Here is a 19,103-nt window from a genome sequence, read left to right as displayed (position 1 = left end):
GCTGGGAGGCTGGAGTCAGGAGGAGGGCCCGGGGCGGGTGCTGCAGGGCAGACCTTATTGTAGAGGGCGCAGATGTGCAGGGCCGTGTTCCCCGAGGCGTTCTGGGCTCCAGGCTCAGCCCCATAGAAGAGCAGGTGTTCCAGGTGCTGAGAATGGCCCCTCTGGCAGGCCTGGAGAGGATTGGGAGTGGAGGAGGCTGGAACAGACCCACCTGGCCATGGCATCTGTCTGTCTCCTTCACCTCGAGGTCAGGAAGCTGTACATCCACCTCCCCTTGTCCTTTCAACCCCCATTCCTGCTTAGGAACTCACGCCGCCAGCTTTGCAAGTCCTTCCAAGGCCCAGGGCACTGGGCTGGCTCCTCGGGAGGGTCGAGAGGCCATCCCCACTCATCTCAGGGATCGAGGTTTCCAGGTCCCACGCCATCCCCTTTAGGGTCCCGGTGTTGAGGCCCTCATCTTTTCCTCTTTGGGGACCATGCTACTCCCACCCCTCCCCTCTGTGAGGACCCCAGCATCTGGAGCCCTAGCTCCTTGGACCGGGGTCCCTGATCCCTGGCCCCCTCAGGGTCCAGCAAACCACCCATGCAGCCCCCAGCCCCTCCTGGCCGAGTCAGGAGCACCTGGTGGATCTCCTGCCAGCCGTTCTCATCAGCTATGCCCAGCTGGGCCCTGTTGTACAGGAGCAGCTCACAGCAGCGGGGGTCGCCCCCCACCATAGCCGTATGGAACAGAGGAGTCAGCCCCCGGCGGTCCTTGTAGTTGGGGGAACCCCCAAGATCCAGGAGCGCCTAGGAAGGGAAAAAAGAAGACAGTCAGACACGTACTGGCTCATGCTGAAGGGCCAGTGGGGTGGGGAGTCCTGGGTAAACCACACTGGCCAATGCCAGAGCTGGTTCTGCCACGATGCCCTTGAGCGACCTTGATACTGGCCCTTCCCCTCTCAGAGCCTCTCGTCCCTGTGAACTATGAAGGGATTGGGAAGATGCCTCCAGAGGACCCTCCCGCTCTGAAATCCTGCCCAACCTTCCCCCATGGGCGACTACGTTCGGGGAGCCGCTGAAGGAGCCTAACGCCTCAGTGCCCACCTACTCAACAGGCTGGTTGGGGGGACAAATGAGAGAACGGAGTCTGGGTGCAGGATGGTCCCTGGCTGGGCGGGAGGTGTTATCAGGACCGGGATCCTGAGGACGGGGCACAGAAGGAAGTCTGGGAGGGGGCAAGCCTGGGTTAAAGCCACTTGGCCAGCCTCGCAGGGGCTGGGGGCTCGGGGGCAGGGAGCGGGCCCGCTCAAGTAACAGCTCCGGGCCTGGAAGGCTGGCAGCATCGAGCACGTTAGGAAAGCCCTGTGTGGGGAGAGTCTGCGGTGGCACTGTCCGATAGAACATTCGCAACGCCTGTGGTGACGGCAACAGTCTACAAGCACACGATCCAATATGGCAGCCGCGTGTGGGCTACCGAGTGCTTGCACGTGGCTAGTAAGCCTGAGAAGCGCAAGTTTTGATTTTAGTGCATTTGAATCCGTTGACATCTACACAGCCCCACGTGGCTGGTGGCTGCTGGGTTGGACAGCGCAGGCCTGGGGGGAGGGGTGGGTGCGGGCAGGGGCGGGGTCTGGGGGAGGGGTGTACATAAAGAGGGTCTGTCGGTTCCAGGGCTGCAAGGCAGACCTCTGGGGTTGGTGTTCGGGGATCTTCAAGAAAGGGGTGGAGGAAGCAGGAGAGGCTCCGTTAAGCTGGAGCGTCTATGAATCCTGGTGTTTATCGAGAGCTCTGGGGGCGGTCTAGCCTGCCCTGTGTATGAAGAGGGATCCAGTGCCCTTGGGCGGGGGGAAAAGAAGCCCGTTTTAAAATTAGACCGGGCGAGCGGACTCCGTGTATGTATTTTGAGGGTCTACAAGGTTTGTCAATCTGGGAAGGCACATTCTAGACGCTGCACTGGAGGAGGGGTCTGCGAGAGAAGGGGGTGTGTTTGGGGGGTGAGCTGCTAGGTTGGGAAGGGTAGATGGAGGGGTTGAGGGCCAGGGTCCGGAGGAGGCAGATGAAGGGGCTGTGTCTGCAGGGCGTGTATGGAGGAGGGTCTGTATCTGGGGGCACAGCAGGGAGCTCACACTGCATTTTAAAGGCCACCAGGAGAGTCCACAGGTCAGGGAGACGGAGGTAGGTGTTGGTGTAGAGCTGGGTCAGAGGGAATGGAGAAGTTCTGGGTGTCAGGAAATTAACATGAGCTACCTGCGTGTAGGGCGAGGGTCCACGTGACCATCAACTACAGCCGATCATGAGCCCTGAGCTGGGGCGGGGGGGGGCGCTCCTGGAGGTCCCAGGAGGGTGTCGGACTCAGTCAGAGCAGCAGCAATGGAGGAGAGGTGGGGGAGGGGTCTGGGTCAATTGGCCCAACGCAGTCTGGGCGAGAAGCATGGTAATTTGGGGGCGCCTCTGAGCTCTGGGGGGGGTCCCGGGAGGATCTAGCACCTCACCGTGAGAGCGAGGCAGTGACGGGCACACGCGGCCTTGTGTAGCGCTGTCATGCCATCCCGGGCCCGGAAGTCGATGTGGGCCCCGCCCAGGCACAGGGTTCGAATCACCTCTACAGAGCCTTCTGTCTGGGCAGCCAGCGTCAGGGGGGTCTCTGGTGGGGGCGGACGGGAAAGGCCGGTCACGTGCAACCCCTAGGCCTCGTTCTTAACTCTCCAGCCCTCCCAAAGTGCCCGGCCCCCACCCTACCTCCTGAATCCGAGTCATGATAATTGGGGTCCAGCCCCTTGTCCAGCAGCCGTGCCACCTTATCGGATGTCCCGAGCTGCACGTACTCCAGGAACTTCTTCAACCCCGTCTGAGGCATAGACAAGAGAAGACAGGCCGGTCAGGAAGGAAGGGAGCAAAGCTGGGCTCTGGAGCAGTGCTGTCCAGTGGAAATACACAGGAAGCCACACACGTCATTGAAAAGTCCCTAGTAGCCGCCATTTTTTTTTTTAAAAAAAAGGAAGGGGAACTTTCAATTACATTCAAATTCACTTTAATGACCTGTTTTTTTTTTTTTTTTTTTGCGGTACGCGGGCCTCTCACTGTTGTGGCCTCTCCCGTTGCGGAGCTGCTCCGGACGCACAGGCCCAGCAGCCATGGCCCATGGGCGCAGCCGCTCCGCGGCATGTGGGATCCTCCCGGACCAGGGCACGAACCCGTGTCCCCTGCATCGGCAGGCGGACTCTCAACCACTGCGCCACCAGGGAAGCCCCTGACCTATCTTTTTAATCTACTATATCTACAATATTACCGTGTCAGCAGATAATCCACATGAAATTTATTAATGAGATATTTTACTTTTGGGGGTACTGAGTCTTCCAAATCCAGTGTGTATTTCACACTCACAGCGAGGCTCGGTTCGGACCTGCCACACTGCAGGTACCCAGGGGGCCGTATGTGTCTGGAAGCACCTGCAGTGGATGGTACAGGTCTGGACGGATGGAATATTTTGGGGAGGACAGAGACAAAGGCACGGTGGAGTGGGGATGGGGATGAGAAGATGCCTGGGAGCTTTCTTCCCAAGTGTCAAGGATCCTTCGCTTCACTTCTGACCAAAGCAGCCCCCTGGCTTCTTCCCGGCTTTTGGGGGACCAGAGGAGACGCAGGGGACATATAGTCTGAGGACTGGAGGGCAAGGAAGCAGGAGGATAAACGTGGCTGGGGAGGAGAGCATCCTTGGATCTGGTAGAGATTTAGGCTCTGGGACTGTGGGAACTGCAGGGTGTCTATGAAACAGTCCCTAGGCAGAGGGATGCTAGATGTCAGAGTCACAGGCCAAGGAAGGAGGGCCCTGAGTGGATATAGGGGACCTAGGAGATGAGAGGGGAGAATCCAAAGATGAAGAAGGTGGGACCGAGGTGGAAATGGTGTGAGCCTGGGCAGAGGCACAAGGAGGAAAGAGAGGAGATAAAGAAGGCTATGATAGGGTTAGCAGGGGCACTTGGGGTTGTCCCAAATGTGACACAGCATCCCAAGTTACGTGGGGGACCCTGGCAGAGGCAGAGAAGGCTTGGAGGGCTGTTGGGAAGAGATAGGAGAGAAGATGGTTGGGCAGGGAGCTCCAGGTGGGAGGGCAAATGCCAGCAGGGCTCTCTCACCTTCGTGTGCAACTTGGCCAGCTGCTTCTCATCCAGGTTGGTCTGTTTGTAAACTCGGGTCTTGTATCGGAACTGAGGCCAGGGGTGGGGTAAAGGGAGAGACAGAGACTCAAAATCAGGGGTCTGGACCCCCTTCTGAGCCAGGAGTCAACTCTGGGTCAGGGTGGAAATAGCCCCAGAGCCTTGGCTGGGTGGGCAGAGCGGCGCTAGGCCACTAGGGGCATGTGGACTGCAACCCCTAGGGAGTCTGGACCCCATGGGGAAGGCTCTAGAAATACCTACTGTAATTGGGCATCCTTTCCCACTTTGATTGATAACGGGAAGCTTGGGGCTGGAAAATGACTTGCCCAAGGTCACTCCACCGGTCAGAGGCAGAAGGCACGGTAATTTGGACTCAGGCCTCTTTGGCTCTGATTCTTAGGTGCCCCCCGAATCCAGAAGAGCCCACTGGGTTTTCCCTTGCCAAGGTCTTGGCTGGGAGAAAAAACGGGGAGGGGGCAGATGTGTCTCAGGACGTGTCTTCTGTCATCTGTGAAGGGGCCAGGAAGGCTGTGGGCCTCACCTCCAGGTAGGGCACTCCCTTCTCAAAGGACTGGGGGTACTCCCGCAGCAGCCGTTCCTCCTCCAGGAAGTTGGCATCGCGGCCCGACGTGGCCGGCTGGAACAGGCCGTAGTTGAGGACATCCTGCAGGCTCTCGCTCAGGGCACAGAGCACCTGCTGCTTGGCCGTCCAGATGGTGGCATCTGGGTTGAAGCGCAGGCATTTCTGGTGGGGGAGGCAACAGGAAGGGGCCTGAGGTGGTGTGGGAAGGGGCTGTGGGTGATTCCAGGGACAGAGTGGGTGTTGGGGGCAATACGTGGGGGTCTGGAAATTGGGGGCCACGTGTAAGGACACCCAGCACCAGAGGCCTCCCCGTGCAGGCTCGGGTCCCTCTCCCGCCCCGCCCCTCCTCCGGCCAGCGGGCTCACTGTCTGGTGCAGGTCAGGGATGCCAATCCTAAAGACCATCATGCTGAAGTGGGCGTCGTCTGGGACAGACATGGAGCGGCCCTGGAGGCCTCGAACCGAGGCCAGGCTACCAGGTCCCCCGCTGCCCCGGCCCCGGGTCCCCCGGGGGCCTCTCCTGGGCCCGTCTGGGGAGCTGTCGGACTCTGAGCCCCCCTCGGGACACTCGCTGGCACTGTGGCGTTCCTCGTCCTCGCTTGACGCGGGGCTGTGGGTCATCATGGGGCCACGGGGCGACGGGGGACGGCAGCATCACAGGCGGCTGCGGGGGGCCAAGGGCGGCTGTCAGACTAGGAACCCAGACCCCCTGGAGGCCACAGGCGCACTCAGTGGACAAATGGTCAAGGGCAGCCGCCCCACCCTGCCCGAGGGAGGCAGGAAGGAGGCTGGACACACCCCCCAGACACTCCTACAGCCTCCAAGCTCTAGCTCTAGCGCTCTCTCTCTCTCTCTCTCTCTCTCTCTCTCTCTCTCTCTCTCTCTCTCCCCTCTCTCGTGCACACACACACACACCCCAACCCTGCCATGCTTCCTGCACGTCTCCTTCCCTGCCCTTGGCCTTGCTCGCAGCCCCCCGCCCCTCCTGCGCCCCACTTTGCCGCTGACCCAGCGTGGTGGTGTCCCAGAAACCGCAAAATCACCGCGGGAGCTACTGGCCCACTTTGCCAGGCCACGGATAAGGCAGCTAAAATTAGCTGAGGACAGACAGGTGGGCGACCCACCGGCATCCTGCCCTCCTGGCCCCAGCCAGGGCCCTCACCTGAGATCCTCCCATCTTCCTCCTGGATAACTGGGGTGAGGCTGAGATGTAGTAATGGGGAGAGGATAACTGGGGTGAGGCTGAGATGTAGTAAGGGGGAGAGGATAACTGGGGTGAGGCTGAGATGTAGTAAGGGGGAGAGGATAACTGGGGTGAGGCTGAGATGTAGTAAGGGGGAGAGGATAACTGGGGTGAGGCTGAGATGTAGTAAGGGGGAGAGGATAACTGGGGTGAGGCTGAGATGTAGTAAGGGGGAGAGGGAGGTGCCTTGAGCCTAGGGTGGAGCTGGTGACTTCGCTGAAGTGTGGCTGACAATGTGTGCAGAGGGCTGCTGGGGACCCGGTGTCCCAGGGGGCAGGGGCACTGAGATGGGGGTGTCCCGGGGCAGAGCGCCATGCAAGGGGTGTGCCGAGGGAACCACAGGAAGCTGCCAGTGCCAGTTGCTGGGGGCTTCTTGAGAGGGTGTGTGTGGGGGTGGCGAGGCTGGCCCTGGGAGGGCTGTCCAGGTGGCAGCCACCCTGTCGGTGCACGGTGGCTGCAGATGACCTGTGTGTTTGAGGCCTGGCGCTGCTGGGTGGGTGGATTGGCATTGCCTGGTACTACTGGTGGCCCCACTCCGAGGGAGACTGGGGGGCTGGGAGGGAGGCTAAGAAGGGGGGTGAGACTCTGGGGGACTGGGGTGAGAGATCCTCTCCAGATCCCCACTATTCTTTGCCCCTGAGGGAGTCTTATCAGGGTGAGTCCCAGATGGGGTCCTTTTCTCTCATTTTCTCCACCCCCCCAGCACCGGAAACCAGAATGTCTGGTCTTGTCCCTCCCCCCCCACACCAGGCCCGGCTCCTGCACGTTGCCATGGAGACGGGAAGCAGTGGTGGGTACTGCTGACTTTGGGGGAGTGGGGATGGGCTAGGGGGTTGGGGGAGGGAAGACAAAATGTGTGGCGGGGAGGAGAGTTCCAAGAGCTGTGGGCGAGCTAGTATCTAATCGTGGGCAGGCCGACCCCTCCCCCAAGCGTGGCCACGGCTTCGAAGCCCCCTCCCCCTCTAGGTACCCCGCAGAGCTGCCCCTGCTTTACCCTTGCGGAAACCCCGGCCTCCTCCTACCCTTCCACTCCACATCCCACCTCCGGACCTGAGGCTGGCAGCCACTCCCCCTCCGCTGACCCTGCCTGACCCTTAGCCTCAACCGGGCACTAATGGGGTGGCCAGTGGCCTGAAAGCAAAACTAGCCGGGTCCCCCCGCGCGTGCGGCGGCCCCCGACTCCCCGGCCCCTCCCCCTCAGGCCAGAGGGAGGGAGCGGGCACACTCCGCCGGGGCGGCATGAATCAAACGCTCCGCGGCTAAGAATAGCTGGCACGCAGCTGGTACTGAGACGGGGCTGAGGAATCGGCGGGGGGGGGAGAAGGAGAGGGGGGTGCCCTGGGAGGCGGCGGGGGGACGGGGGGCGGCTGGCTTGGCCGAGAGCCGGCCCGGGAGAATGAATGGAGGCGGAGAGAGGCGGGGAGAGGCGGGGAGAGGGAGCCGGGGCTGGGGCGGGCCGAGAAGCCGGTGGGGGAGAGCCCCGGTCCGGGGCGAGGGGGCGGGGGCACCCGGGAGCGGGACTCGGGGGCAGGAGCCGAGGGGGCGCGCCGGCCGGTGGAGAAGGAAGAGGGGACAGGGTGGGATGGGGGGGAGCTTGTGAAGGGGTGGGAGGGGACTGGAGGAGTCTGGAAGGCGAAGCAAGAGCTACAGGGGGTCGAAGGGGGCGGAGGAGGCCAAGGCCCAGAGCCCCGCCGGCGGAGACGGGCCCCGGGATGACCCAGGCAAGGGGCCTCGAGGGGTGGGGCCGCAGGAGCGGTCGAGGGGCCGAGGTGGGCCGGGATGGGCGAGGTGGGGGAGTGGCCGGGCAGGGCCAAGAGGCGGGTACAGCGACCGAGCCCTTGGCCCAGGAGCGCGGGGAGGCGGGTTCGGGCAGGGGGCTCTGCCGGCGGCGGATGGGGGCTGCATCCTCCCACCAAGTCTGCGATCTGGGACGGGGCACGGGGGACCGGGGCATAACCTAATTTGACGTCGCCCGGGGCCACGCTCCCCTCCTCACCCCCCGGCCCCCCCACCGCACACCCGGGCCGGGAGCCCGGCTTTCAGCCAAGGACGTCCGGGGCGCCCCCGCCCCCTCCCGCGGCCCCGGGCCCGCCGTTCCCCCAGACCCCCGGTTTTCGGCCCCCTTACCTGCCTGGCGGGGCTGCTGAGTCCCGGTCGGCGGCGCCCGCGGCCCCTCCCCCCTCCCCCCACCCCCCACCCCCCCGGAGACGGGGGACCCTCAGGCCATGCCCCACCGCCCCGGAGGGCGAGCGGGCCCGGGGAGGCGGCGGGCGGGGGTCGGGGGGGCGGGCGGGGGTCCGAGGACCTCACCCCCCCCGCGGGCCGGGCCTGGCCATCCGCAGAGCGCCCCCCCTTCCGCCGCGGCCGCCGCGCCCCTCTTAGCTAGCCCGCCCCCGGCTCGGTCCGGCCGGCTCCGGGCGCCGCGTCTCCGCCTGCTCTTCCTCCTCCTCTTCCCCCGGCCGCCGCCGCCGCCGCCGCCGCCGCCGCCGCCGCCGCCGCCGCCGCCGCCGCCGCCGCCGCCAGCTCCGCGCCTCCTCTGCCTCGCTTCTCGCTCTCTCGCTCTCGCTGTCTCTCCCTCACCCTGTCTCTCCCTCTCTCCCTCCCTCTCTCCCTCCTTCCCCTCTCTCCGCCCTCTCCCCTCCCTCCGGGAGCCGGCGGAGGAGACATCGCCCCTCCCCGCGCCCCCAAACCTCGCCCATCCCCCCGCCACCGCCGGCTCCGCCCCCTCCCCCACCGCTCCTCTCAGCCGCCTGGATCCCCGAACCCTGACTCCACCCCTGCTTGCCCCTGTACCCCGACGATGGGGACCCGCCCCCCAAGGGTACCTCTACTCGCACCCCCAGGACCGCCCCTTCCCAGATCGCCCCCACCACCTCTACACACAGTAGGATGCAATTAAATATTTGTTGCTAGACTCTACCCCGCCCAAATTGGATGGTGAGAGCTACAGATTCCTGTCATATCCCCCCAAACACACACACACACACACACACACACACACACACACACACACACACACACACACACACACACACACACACACACACACACACCTTCCTCCGAGGCACAGGTGCAGAGAGTCGCTAGCTGGCCCTGCCCCTGCAGATATCTCCACATGTACATTCTCTCCAGGGCATGCAGGGCTCTGGGTGTACATTACCATGAACACACCCAGCTACATCATGTACATATCACACCCGAGTGCCGGAGCATGCACACGGCAGAGCACACGCATCTACCCACCCCCCACACGCGGGCACGCAGCCGGCTGTGCTTGCTCAGAACTCCAGCTCACACGGAACCCTGAAACAGACACAGAACTGGAGGGAGATGTGTGCTTGCATCTCCATCATACTCACCCACCTGGCCCTCCGTCACGCAGGTGTGCACACGCCCATGCAGAGGCACGACCCTGTGCCTTCGCTCCCCTCCGTGAGGATTATTGCTGACATTTCCTGAACACTCCCTGTGCGCCAGGCTCCGTTCTGGATTTACTCTTCAGCTTCGCACACCAGTCCTCTGGGCTGCAGACTTGTGCCATCCCCATTTACCAGAGGGGGAAACCAAGGCCCAGAGAGGTTAAGTAACTTGCCCAAGGTCACCCAGTCAGAAAGAGGTGGTGGGTCAGAGACAGGTAGCCTGACTCAGAGTCTTCAGACTGCTGTGGTCCAGGACTGGGCACTCCATAGCTGCCTGTCCTCCTTCCTCACACGGATACCCCCAGGCATCTCAGCAGCTCAGCTCCTTGGTGCATGGGACACACCCGCAGAGATGGGGCAGATCCCGTAGGGCAGCGGTGAGCATCGCCGCAGCCCGGGCTCCTACCCTTCTCCCAGCTTGACCAGGGCCACCAGCCGGAGCACAGGCACCTGCAGAGGGCAGTTCTAAGCAGCCTGTGGGTGCACCTCCAGCTGCAGGCTCGCGGGTACCAGGGTATGAGCTGGAGCAGGTGCTGGCCCAGCCCCAGGAGGCCCGGTTCCGGACGCACGTCCACCGGCCCAGGTGGTGAGCAGCTGAGCCTGGGGAGAGAACAGCTGCCCGTCTTGGCACCACCTGTGAGAGGGTCTGTGTACCCTTCCACGGCCTACAAGGCCTTTCCGGCCTGTGTATTCTCTCTCAGTGAGGGGTCCCCAGGCCCTTCATGGGCGCCTGAGACAGGCTCAGGCTCTGAGGTGGTGGGCAGCGTGCCCAAGGTCACACTGCCCTCTGCTTTCTCGGAAAATGGAAGGCTGGATGCATCGATTTCCAAGGCCCCTCCTAGGGCTCCCGGCAGCTGAGGGCAGATGCCCTGCTTTTGCTTAGAGCCAGAAGCTTTGGCTAGCTGCCGCCACGCTGGGCACCTCCCTCAGGCTGAGCCGGCCCCTCTCCGAGCCTCGGTTTTCTCCCTTGAAGGGTGGGCCCTGCGATCCTGGCCCGTGAGCTCCGTGTTCTCTTGCACAACCAGCGGGGCTGAGGCTGGGAAGGCCCTACATGACGCATGGGCCTGGCATAGAGTGGGCACAGCCTGCCCTCCCGCTTCCCTTGCCTCTGCAGCCTCTCCTCCACTGCCTTCCCCGCCTCTACCCCGGCTGCCACCCCTACCCCCAGTGCCACGGGGAACTCGAGTTGCCACCTAAACACAACCATCCAGTGTTCGGTCTTCTGGCTGAGCTGTCACCCCGCAGGAAAGACTACATCCTTCCTCTCTCAAATGATTGAGTACCTACTACGTGCGGAGTTGGCCCTGTTCTACCTCTGGGGATACAGCAATGAACACAGCCGCCTGCCTTCATTGGCGGGAGACAGACACTGAACAAGTAAACAAACAAACAAGGCAATGCCAGTCTTGATTCAACCGAAAAGATAAAATGAGGTGTTTGAATAAACTAACGTGGGGAAGGCCTCTCTGAGCTGAGACCTCAATGATGAGAAGGAGCTGGGGGAAGATTCTTCTAGAAGGAGGAAAAGGCTAGTGCAAAAGCTCTGAAGTGGGAAAGAGCTTAGCATTCAGGAAGTAGCGAAGAGGCCAGTGTGACTGGAGCTTGTGGAGGGTGGGGGCGGGATGGGGGGAGTTAGGGCGCAAGGGGAATGGGGGTGATGAGCTTGCGGAGGTGCAAAGGACCCATCCTTCCCAGCCCCCACTGCTGGGCAGCCCAGGCCTGTGCAGAGGACAGGGCTTGGCTTCCCTCCCACATATGATGGGAAGCTGGGGGGAGCAGGGGAGTGGGGAGTGATGTGATCTGATTTATGGTGGTTTGGAAGCATTGCTCTGGCTGCGGCAAGCTGTGTGGATTGGGGGGGCTTGGGAGGAAGGAGGGGGAGAGGCAGGAAGAGGCGACTGCAGTGGTCCAGGCGGGAGATGAGGTACCTTGCTGAATGCTCAGAGCTCTCTGTGCACCCAGCTGGCATCTGTCTACTCCACCTCCCGGAAAAAGCTTTCCTGACCCCACCCACCCAGCCTCTCCCCGCCCCTCTGCCCCAGCCCATCATCCTGTGGGTCTGTCTGCTGGGCTGTGAACAGCTGGAATCCCCAGCGTCGCCCCACCCAGGACCCGGCCTGCAGGAGGTTTCCAGGAAAGCAAGGCAGATGGATCCAAAAGCCCCGCCTTCTAGGGCTGCACACACAGCCACACGCGTGCTCTTCGCATGTGTCCCCACAGACAGGCACAGACACTCATTTGCATCTGGGGCAAGGGCTTGGAGGGCAGGGTGGGAGATCTGGGGACAGGAGGCGGTCTAGAGCTTGCGAATGGTGGGAAAGCCTCCTCCCGCAGGGTGTGTGGGCCACGGTGGCCACAGGATAATAACAACCTTAGCAAGACCTTGAGGTCTCCCCTGTCCTGAGTGCTGGCCAGGGGGAAGAGAGGGGAACAGGGCCCAGCCCCGACAACTCCCTGAGGAGGTTCCTGGGCAGAGGCTCTGCCCCAGGATCCCTTGGGGAGCTGGCTCCATCCTCTTCCTGACCTTCTGGAACTTTGGCTGTGGCAGAAGGAAAGAGCAGGACAGGACGGAAGCAAGCTCTGGAAAGTGGGAAGAGGAGGGTGTGTGCGGAGACCCAAGGCAGGCGGGATCCAAGCTTTGGAACGTTGGAGGTTTCCGGCCACAGAGGCAGGGCCTCGGGGGAGCCAGGAGAGGCGGGGAGAGACACACACAGAGGAGCGGAGACCAACGGACCACGGACGAGACAGGAGCTGGGAGTTGGGAGGAGAGGGACCAGAGAGAAACGGACCAGGGGGCTGGTGATCTGCACACACTCCAGTCCCCAGAAACATCCCTCTCCTCAGAGACATCCTTCTGCAGCCTTTGGTGCTCCGAGCCCAGCCTGATGCAGGCAGCCTGGCTCCTCGGGGCTCTGGTGGTACCCCAGCTCCTGGGCTTCAGTCATGGAGTTTGGGGAGCCCAGAGGGAGCGGGAGGGGGGATGTGCTAGCCCCCAGGAGGAGGAGCGGGAGAGGGAGGCCCTGATGCTGAAGGTGAGTTAGGGGAGTGCTGGGACTCTAGTGGGGGGACCCGGCTGGGTGACTGTGGGCTTGGGAGGGGCGTATTTGAGGGTCAGGGAAATGGGCAACGGGAGGGATGGGTTAGGCTCAGAGGATGAGGGTGACGGGTTCAGAGTAGGGGCTCGGGGCAGAGAGCCAGCTTACAGCTGGAAAGGGGTGGCTGGAGTGTCTGGGGGGTCAGAATGCAGCTGCCAGGCTGGCCCTGACCATCCCTCCCCTGCCTCAGCATTTACGGGAAGCCCTGGGACTGCCTGCTAGGAGGGGGGACGAAAATCCTGAGGGAAACCCTGGAGGCAAAGGGGCCTGGGCGACTGAGAAGGACGGTCAGGGGGAGGAAGGCGAGGAGGAACCAACCACAACTCCCTACTTCAGCCCCAGCCCCTCTCCCACCTCTGAAGACACCTTCACTTATGTCCGTGAGTAATCATTAGCTCCGCCCTGCCCCCAGGCCTCCGTGGTCATTTTCACAAAAACGAACCGTCCTATCACTGCCCCGGGGTCTTTCAGTTGCCCACTGCCCAGCTCGGAGCCCCTATACCCCCAGGAGCTCCGGATCCCCGGCCTTGCCTCCCAAGAGCCCGGCGCCACCGGCCCCTACCTTCCAGGAGTCCTGAGTACCCCACCCCCACCCCAACTCCGCCCCAGAAGCCCTAGGTCCCGGTCCCCCCAGGTCCTCTGGTCCCCTGGCTCCGCCCCCAGGGTCACGGTCCAGCGTGCGCCCTGTCCATACGCAGTGGGTCGCCTGGCCGGCCTGGACGCAGGCCTGCACCAGGTGCACGTCCGTCTGCACGCGTTGGACACCCGCGTGGCCGAGCTGAGCCGGGGGCTGCGGCAGCTGCGGGAGGTGGCGGGTGACACCCGCGACGCCTTGCAAGCCCTGAAGGAGGCGCAGAGCCGCTCCGAACGCGAGCATGGCCGCTTGGAGGGTGAGTCGCACCGTGCGGGGCGGGGAAAGAGGGGCGATCCGGGTCAGATGGGGGACTGGTGGCAAAAGGGGTCCGGAAAAGTCTGAGGAGACGTGAGGACCCTGGGTGTCAGGGGCGAGGGGGTTCTTGCAGATCTGGGGTGTGTTGGTTGATGGGGAGGGTGAATGCGGGGAGCAGACGGGCTTGTGGGGAGGAACGCTCCCCACAGTGCTGTGGAGCCGAAACTACTCCGGCCGCACCACGCCCCCTACAGTCCCGCCCCGACAGTCTGGCCCCGCCCCTGGCGGCCCTGACGCCATCTCCCAGCCCCTGGCGGTTCTGAGCCCGCCTCCGCTCCGCCCTTGAGACACTAATCCCACCTCCGCTCCGCCCCGCCCGCAGGCTGCCTGAAGGGGGTGCGCCTAGGCCACAAGTGCTTCCTGCTCTCGCGCGACTTCGAGGCTCAGGCAGCGGCGCAGGCGCGGTGCGTGGCGCGGGGCGGAAGCCTGGCGCAGCCGGCGGATCGTCAGCAGATGGAAGTGCTTACTCGCTATCTGCGCACGGCGCTTGCCCCCTACAACTGGCCCGTGTGGCTGGGTGTGCACGACCGGCGCGCCGAGGGCCTCTACCTCTTCGAGAACGGCCAGCGCGTGTCCTTCTTCGCCTGGCACCGCTCCCCCAGCCCCGAGCCCGGCGTCCGGCCCAGCGCCACGCCGCACCCGCTCAGCCCCAACCAGCCTAACGGCGGCGCGCTCGAGAACTGCGTGGCGCAGGCCTCGGACTACGGCTCCTGGTGGGACCACGACTGCGAGCGGCGCCTCTACTATGTTTGCGAGTTCCCCTTTTAAGCGGGCCCGGCCCGCCGCCTCTCCACTCCATCCCACCATCCGCCCTTTGTGGCCGATCCCTGGGGGGCTCCTGCGGGGCCGGGACCCCTTCCTTGCCTGTCTTTCCTGGAAGCGGTGGGCACCAGGCTAGGTCCGGCGCCAATAAAGCCTTGTGGAATCTGACTTGAGCAGGCAGTGGAGGCACTTTTGGCCTTTATCTCTCTGCGGGGCAAGGCAGGAAGGGCAAGGTCCCATCCCCCTTTTACAGGTATTGTTTGAGCCCCAGATCAGAGTGATGGACAACACGTACATATGTACACACGGGCATCCGCTGCTTAACACACATGTTTGGACTACACGAGTGCACACGCTGCTGACGCCTCCACCCCCATCGTGCCCCACTCAAGGCCTTTGGGACCCAGGGCCTGTCAGTCATTGTCCCAGGCCTTGGCCTTGGTCCTGATCAAAGAGATCTGGGAGGCACAAAGGAGCTAAAGGCTCTGACAAGTCCTGCAGGAAAGACCCTCATTTAATTTTTTTTAGTGTGTCTCAAACTTGTTTCACCAGATGGTACCATCATGTCATGTAAAGTCATGACATTATGGTCATGACTACTCCCTTCCCCTTCCCCCAACTCCAGAGCATGTGTTTAGACACAAACATGAGGACCTACCTAGCCTGGAAGCTTAGGCTCCCTCCCAATTGATCCGTCCTCCACTCCCTGCCTGTGAGGCCATGAGCCAGTCCCTCCCTCCCTCTGAGGCTCAGTTTCCTCTTCTGAACATGGGCACATTAGCCCTACCTTGTATGGCTCTTGGGCTGTTCACATGAGCCCAGGAAAGTGAGCATTTGGGAAATGGTGGAGCATAAGCCACACACTACATTTTCTTCCTCACCATTAAGCCCCTGGGGCAGTGAGGACACCCAGACCCATCTTGGGCTCAGCACTGTGGACAGCACTCTTTGGAGGAAGAGCTCTTTTGGAAACACCCAGTGTCTCCCCACATACTGGCATCAGGGTCGGGACCCTGATATCCTCACAGAGCCCAGGAATCGGAGTGTGACCCTGTCTGTCCTTACATCTCTGTCCCTTCCCCTTCATCAGCCATGGTACCCCCCCACCTGAAGTGTCACCATTGGATCTTCCAGTGGGAGGAATGAGCCACTCCGTCATCTCCAGAAGGGGGGAGCACAAGCCACCCACTCCCTTTAGGAGTCATTTCTCAGCCCCACAGGCCCCATAGGAGGTACAGAAGAAGGGGGGTGGCCTCTGGTCAGGAAGGCTTCGATCAGGGGACTGAAGACTTTGCTCAAAATTCATCCCCCCTCTAAGCTTGTTTTCGGGGTTGCAGTGGGGCAGCAGGATGTCTTACAGAAAATCAAAGGGCAGATTAGGCAGACATTGGTGAATGTCTGCTATTGCTTGGGAGAGGTCCACCCTCACAGACCTGAAATTCTGGGAAGTGAGTGGTTGGGGGCAGTTCAATGGCTACCTGCCTAGATTCTGGAGCCAGATGGCCCAGGTTCTAATCCTACCTCAGCCACTTAACCTGTGCAGCCTGAGGGAGACATGACTTTGCTGTTCCTCAGTGTCCCCATCTGTATAATGGGGGTGATAACATCTGCCTCCTAGAATAGTGCCAGACACAGAGGGGCCTTTGTAACATCAGCTCTGATCCCTACTCGGCTATTTTAACCTCACCTTCACCTCTGCTTGCTCTCTCCAGACACTGTCTTTGCATAGGCAAAAGTCCAAGAATTGGCTAATGTGTCACCCTGATCAACCTGCCTACCCCCTAGCTCCCACAGCAGGGTTAGGTGCTGCCTTTGGTGCTCCCGAACCCCTGACTCCTCTCATGACCTAGCTAACCCTGATCAGCCAGACTGGGCACCCTTGTGGGGCAGGGCTGGGTATGACCATCTCTGCGTCCCCAGCATCCCTGGCATGTGGGAGTTCTTTGAATGAAGGAAGATGCCTGTGTGGGGCCATGTTGGGAACCCTGAGATGAACTGGATTTCTAACTGCTTCTCTTCCTCCCTGGCGTCCCCCAGGCCTCAGTCGGGTGACTCACCTGGGCTCCCACTGGGTCGGGGGCTTTCCTCATCAAGCCTTCCATCACTCTAGGTGCCACTGTTTGGTCAGTATCTGTCATACTAGCCCAGGGAAAAAGAGTTGTGGACACAGAGACGTCCGGGGTGGGGAGTAGAGGGCATTTGCAAGGAGTGTTAACTCATCAGATCAGCTCGCCTGTACGCTGCTTTCTGGGCTGATTCCGGTCTGCATATGGGAACCCTGCTGCCTTCTCCAAGAAGCCCTCCCAGACCTCTCAAGGGCGTTTGCCAATGCCACCTCTTTTGGCTCTCTGTGGAGCACCTGCCGTTTGAGAGCTCCGAGCCGCGGACCGGAGAAGGCCTCGGCAGTCGGTCGGGTTCGGTGAGTTAAGGGATCCCAGGGAAGTGATGGAGGAAGGGCGCAAAGCCTGAAATGACCCAGCGGGAAGATAAAGAATCAGGGCTCCACCGGCCTGCCAGGACTACGAATCCCAGGAGGCTGAGCGGCAGGCCCTCCACCTCCTGCCCAGAACAACATTTCCCAGCAGCCATCGTGGGCTTCATGCAGATCCTCTCTCAAGCCCCGCCCTCTCCTCCACGTGAGGATCGCCCACATTTCCCTGCAAGTTGGAGGACCACACCCAGTCTCCAATCAGAGCTCAGACCCTGGCTCCCCACCCGCCAGGTCTCACCCCGAGGTACTTTGGGAAATGTAGTCCGGTCCCGAGTCAACGGAGAGAAAACATGAATCGGCGGAGTCTAACATTCCATTAGGCTTAGAGTGTAATGGGTGCTCAGATCTTACTACGAGAGTGTTTCAAAATATGGGTGAATTTCCACGGGTGTATCATAACCATTTTTAAAAAAGTGAAATCATAGAAAATATCAGAATGAAGAGAAAGTGGAAAGAAATAGTTCTCATAATTTGAGTTCTTGAGTATGTACTGAATTACAATATAAAACACAACATAAAAATTCTCCCTTTGGGGGATTCCCTGGTGGCGCAGTGGTTTAAGAGTCCGCCTGCCAACTCAGGGGACACAGGTTTGAGCCCTGGTCCAGGAAGATCCCACATGCCGCAGACAATTAAGCCCGTGTGCCACAACTACTGAGCCTGCGCTCTAGAGCCCGCAAGCCACAACTACTGAAGCCCGCACGCCGGGACGCCAGGATGCCTGTGCGCCTAGAGCCCGTGCTCTGCAACAAGAGAAGCCATTGCAATGAGAAGCCCATGCACCGCAACGAAGAGCAGACCCCGCTCGCCGCAACTAGAGAAAGCCCGCGTGCAGCAACAAAGACCCAACGCAGCCAAAAATAAAATAAATAAATTACTTAAAAAAAATTCTTCCTTGGCCTGGAAAAGATTTGCTAAAAACTAGTCCAAACCAATTCAGCCCCTTTTAAAAGAATCAAAACTTTTTATTTGGAAATAATTTCAAACTTACAAATAACTTGCACAAATAAAAATAATATTTTGTATATGCCCTTTACCCAGATTTATTTACTGTTAACAGTTCACCCCATTGCTTTAGCTTTATCATCCTCAATCTATTGTCAACCTGAAAAAATAAAGTGGCAAGTTATTTTACCAGCAAAATGAGTTTATTCAGGAATAGCAGAAGAATTACAGTTCGAGCAGAGAAAGCTGTGGTGAACCACAGGCAAGTCCGAAGAGGTGGACAGCAGGTCAGCTTTTATTAGGTTTCAGGAGGAAATTGGGGAGGGTTGTTTTGAATAAAAGTTTATTGGAGAAGAACAAGACTTTGAGGTTGTGGTGGTTTCTTTCTTTTCTTTTTTTGGCTCTGCCGCAGGGCATGTGGGATCTTGGTCTCCCAGCCAGGATCGAACCCACGTCCCCTCCATTGAAAGCACAGAGTCTTAACCACTGGACTTCCAGGGAAGCCCCCGTGGTGGTTTCTTGTTGACTGCAAGCAGTGGTTAGTGGATCTTGCTGGGGCAAGGAGGAATCCTCCTCCCTTTTCTTAAAACCGGGAAATGAAATTCCCATGTGAAAAAATGTACTCTCCTGTCCCAGAAGGAAAAAAGTAACATTCTTATCATCATGCATAAGAAGTTGAAACCAAGAGAATTTTGTACAAATAATTCTATATGAGCAGACCTTGTTAAAATAATTTTTATCTCCCTTCTTCCTTCTGGTTATGCAGGCTGCAGTGTGTGGTATATGCATGAGAGCTCTCTCTTCTGGGCTTTCTGAATTCATTTTAAATGAAGTTTTCCTCTATTTTCACTCTATCGATCTATCTACCCATTCAACCATCCATCCATCCACTCATCACCCACCACTCCATCCTAACCCAATCACCAGGGACAAACCAAAGTCAGGTTTATTGACTCACTGCAATGAAAGAGACCACGTCCCCAAAAAGGAGCTGGATCGAGCTATAGAATTTGGGGGAGGAGAGGAATTTGAATTAAATTTAAGTGAAGCTGTGTTTTAATAGCTTGAGAGCAAAGCAGGGATTTGTATAAATGAGTCAACATCAGGTCTGGACTGCAAAGTGGTCTCAGGGTCCTGTTTCCTTGGAAACTACAAAGTTAAAACAAATGTGGTGTATTGTGTCTAGAAACTCTATCTAAAGCTCTGTATCAGGGCTGGAAATGGAGGCTTCTTGTCTGTGTCAAAGTGACTTACATCTTACAGGCAAGAGCTGGATGTTTATTTTATTTATTTATTTTTTTGCCGCGTGGCACTGGCTTGCAGGATCTTAGTTCCCCAACCAGGGATTGAACCCAGGCCATGGCAGTGAAAGCACCAAGTCCTAACCACTGGACCGCCAGGGAATTCCCTGTTGAATTCTTATGGATGTAATTTCAAATAAGAAAGTTTCCAAAAGCCTGTGATTTTTGAGAACTAAG

The 19,103-nt window shown here is 59.9% G+C and overlaps 2 protein-coding genes across 8 annotated transcripts in view; one reads left to right on the top strand and one right to left on the bottom strand.

Annotated features, from left to right (window-relative positions):
• SHANK1 (SH3 and multiple ankyrin repeat domains 1) overlaps positions 1-9,466 on the bottom strand; it is a 47,266-nt gene extending 37,800 nt beyond the window's left edge. For 5 of the 7 annotated variants that reach the window (XR_009537188.1, XM_060131617.1, XM_060131612.1 and 2 more), the window contains exons 1-9: positions 8,092-8,109; positions 5,884-5,924; positions 5,088-5,385; positions 4,681-4,884; positions 4,119-4,190; positions 2,722-2,830; positions 2,475-2,626; positions 622-789; positions 54-170 (exon numbers count right to left, since the gene is read on the bottom strand). Coding sequence is in view for 6 of the 7 variants with exons in the window: in XM_060131617.1 (XP_059987600.1) it covers positions 54-170; positions 622-789; positions 2,475-2,626; positions 2,722-2,830; positions 4,119-4,190; positions 4,681-4,884; positions 5,088-5,345 (1,080 nt within the window). In the remaining variant the exon portion in view is untranslated. Of the gene's footprint in view, positions 1-53; positions 171-621; positions 790-2,474; positions 2,627-2,721; positions 2,831-4,118; positions 4,191-4,680; positions 4,885-5,087; positions 5,553-5,883; positions 5,925-8,091; positions 8,110-9,327 lie in introns of those variants that run through there. The other 2 variants (XM_060131613.1, XM_060131614.1) reach the window with 2 other exon arrangements.
• A 2,327-nt stretch (positions 9,467-11,793) lies between these two features.
• On the top strand, positions 11,794-14,362 carry CLEC11A (C-type lectin domain containing 11A). The gene is made up of 4 exons (XM_060130653.1): positions 11,794-12,415; positions 12,669-12,858; positions 13,177-13,368; positions 13,750-14,362. The coding sequence occupies exons 1-4, from the start codon at positions 12,269-12,271 to the stop codon at positions 14,193-14,195; spliced, it is 975 nt and encodes a 324-aa protein (XP_059986636.1). The 5' UTR covers positions 11,794-12,268; the 3' UTR covers positions 14,196-14,362.
• Positions 14,363-19,103: the final 4,741 nt, after the last annotated feature.

This window comes from Lagenorhynchus albirostris, chromosome 19 (genome assembly GCF_949774975.1).
Source record: "Lagenorhynchus albirostris chromosome 19, mLagAlb1.1, whole genome shotgun sequence".
Lineage (NCBI taxonomy): Eukaryota > Metazoa > Chordata > Mammalia > Artiodactyla > Delphinidae > Lagenorhynchus > Lagenorhynchus albirostris.
This window is presented reverse-complemented; position numbering and strand designations above follow the sequence as displayed.

What these genes read in the sequence shown, in the direction of transcription:
- CLEC11A (XM_060130653.1), top strand. Translation starts at nt 12,269, where the DNA reads ATGCAGGCAGCCTGGCTCCTCGGGGCTCTGGTGGTACCCCAGCTCCTG. An exon ending in GGGAGGCCCTGATGCTGAAG is followed by an intron (nt 12,416 to 12,668) that starts GTGAGTTAGGGG and finishes CCCCTGCCTCAG; the next exon opens with CATTTACGGGAAGCCCTGGG. An exon ending in CGAGCATGGCCGCTTGGAGG is followed by an intron (nt 13,369 to 13,749) that starts GTGAGTCGCACC and finishes CCCCGCCCGCAG; the next exon opens with GCTGCCTGAAGGGGGTGCGC.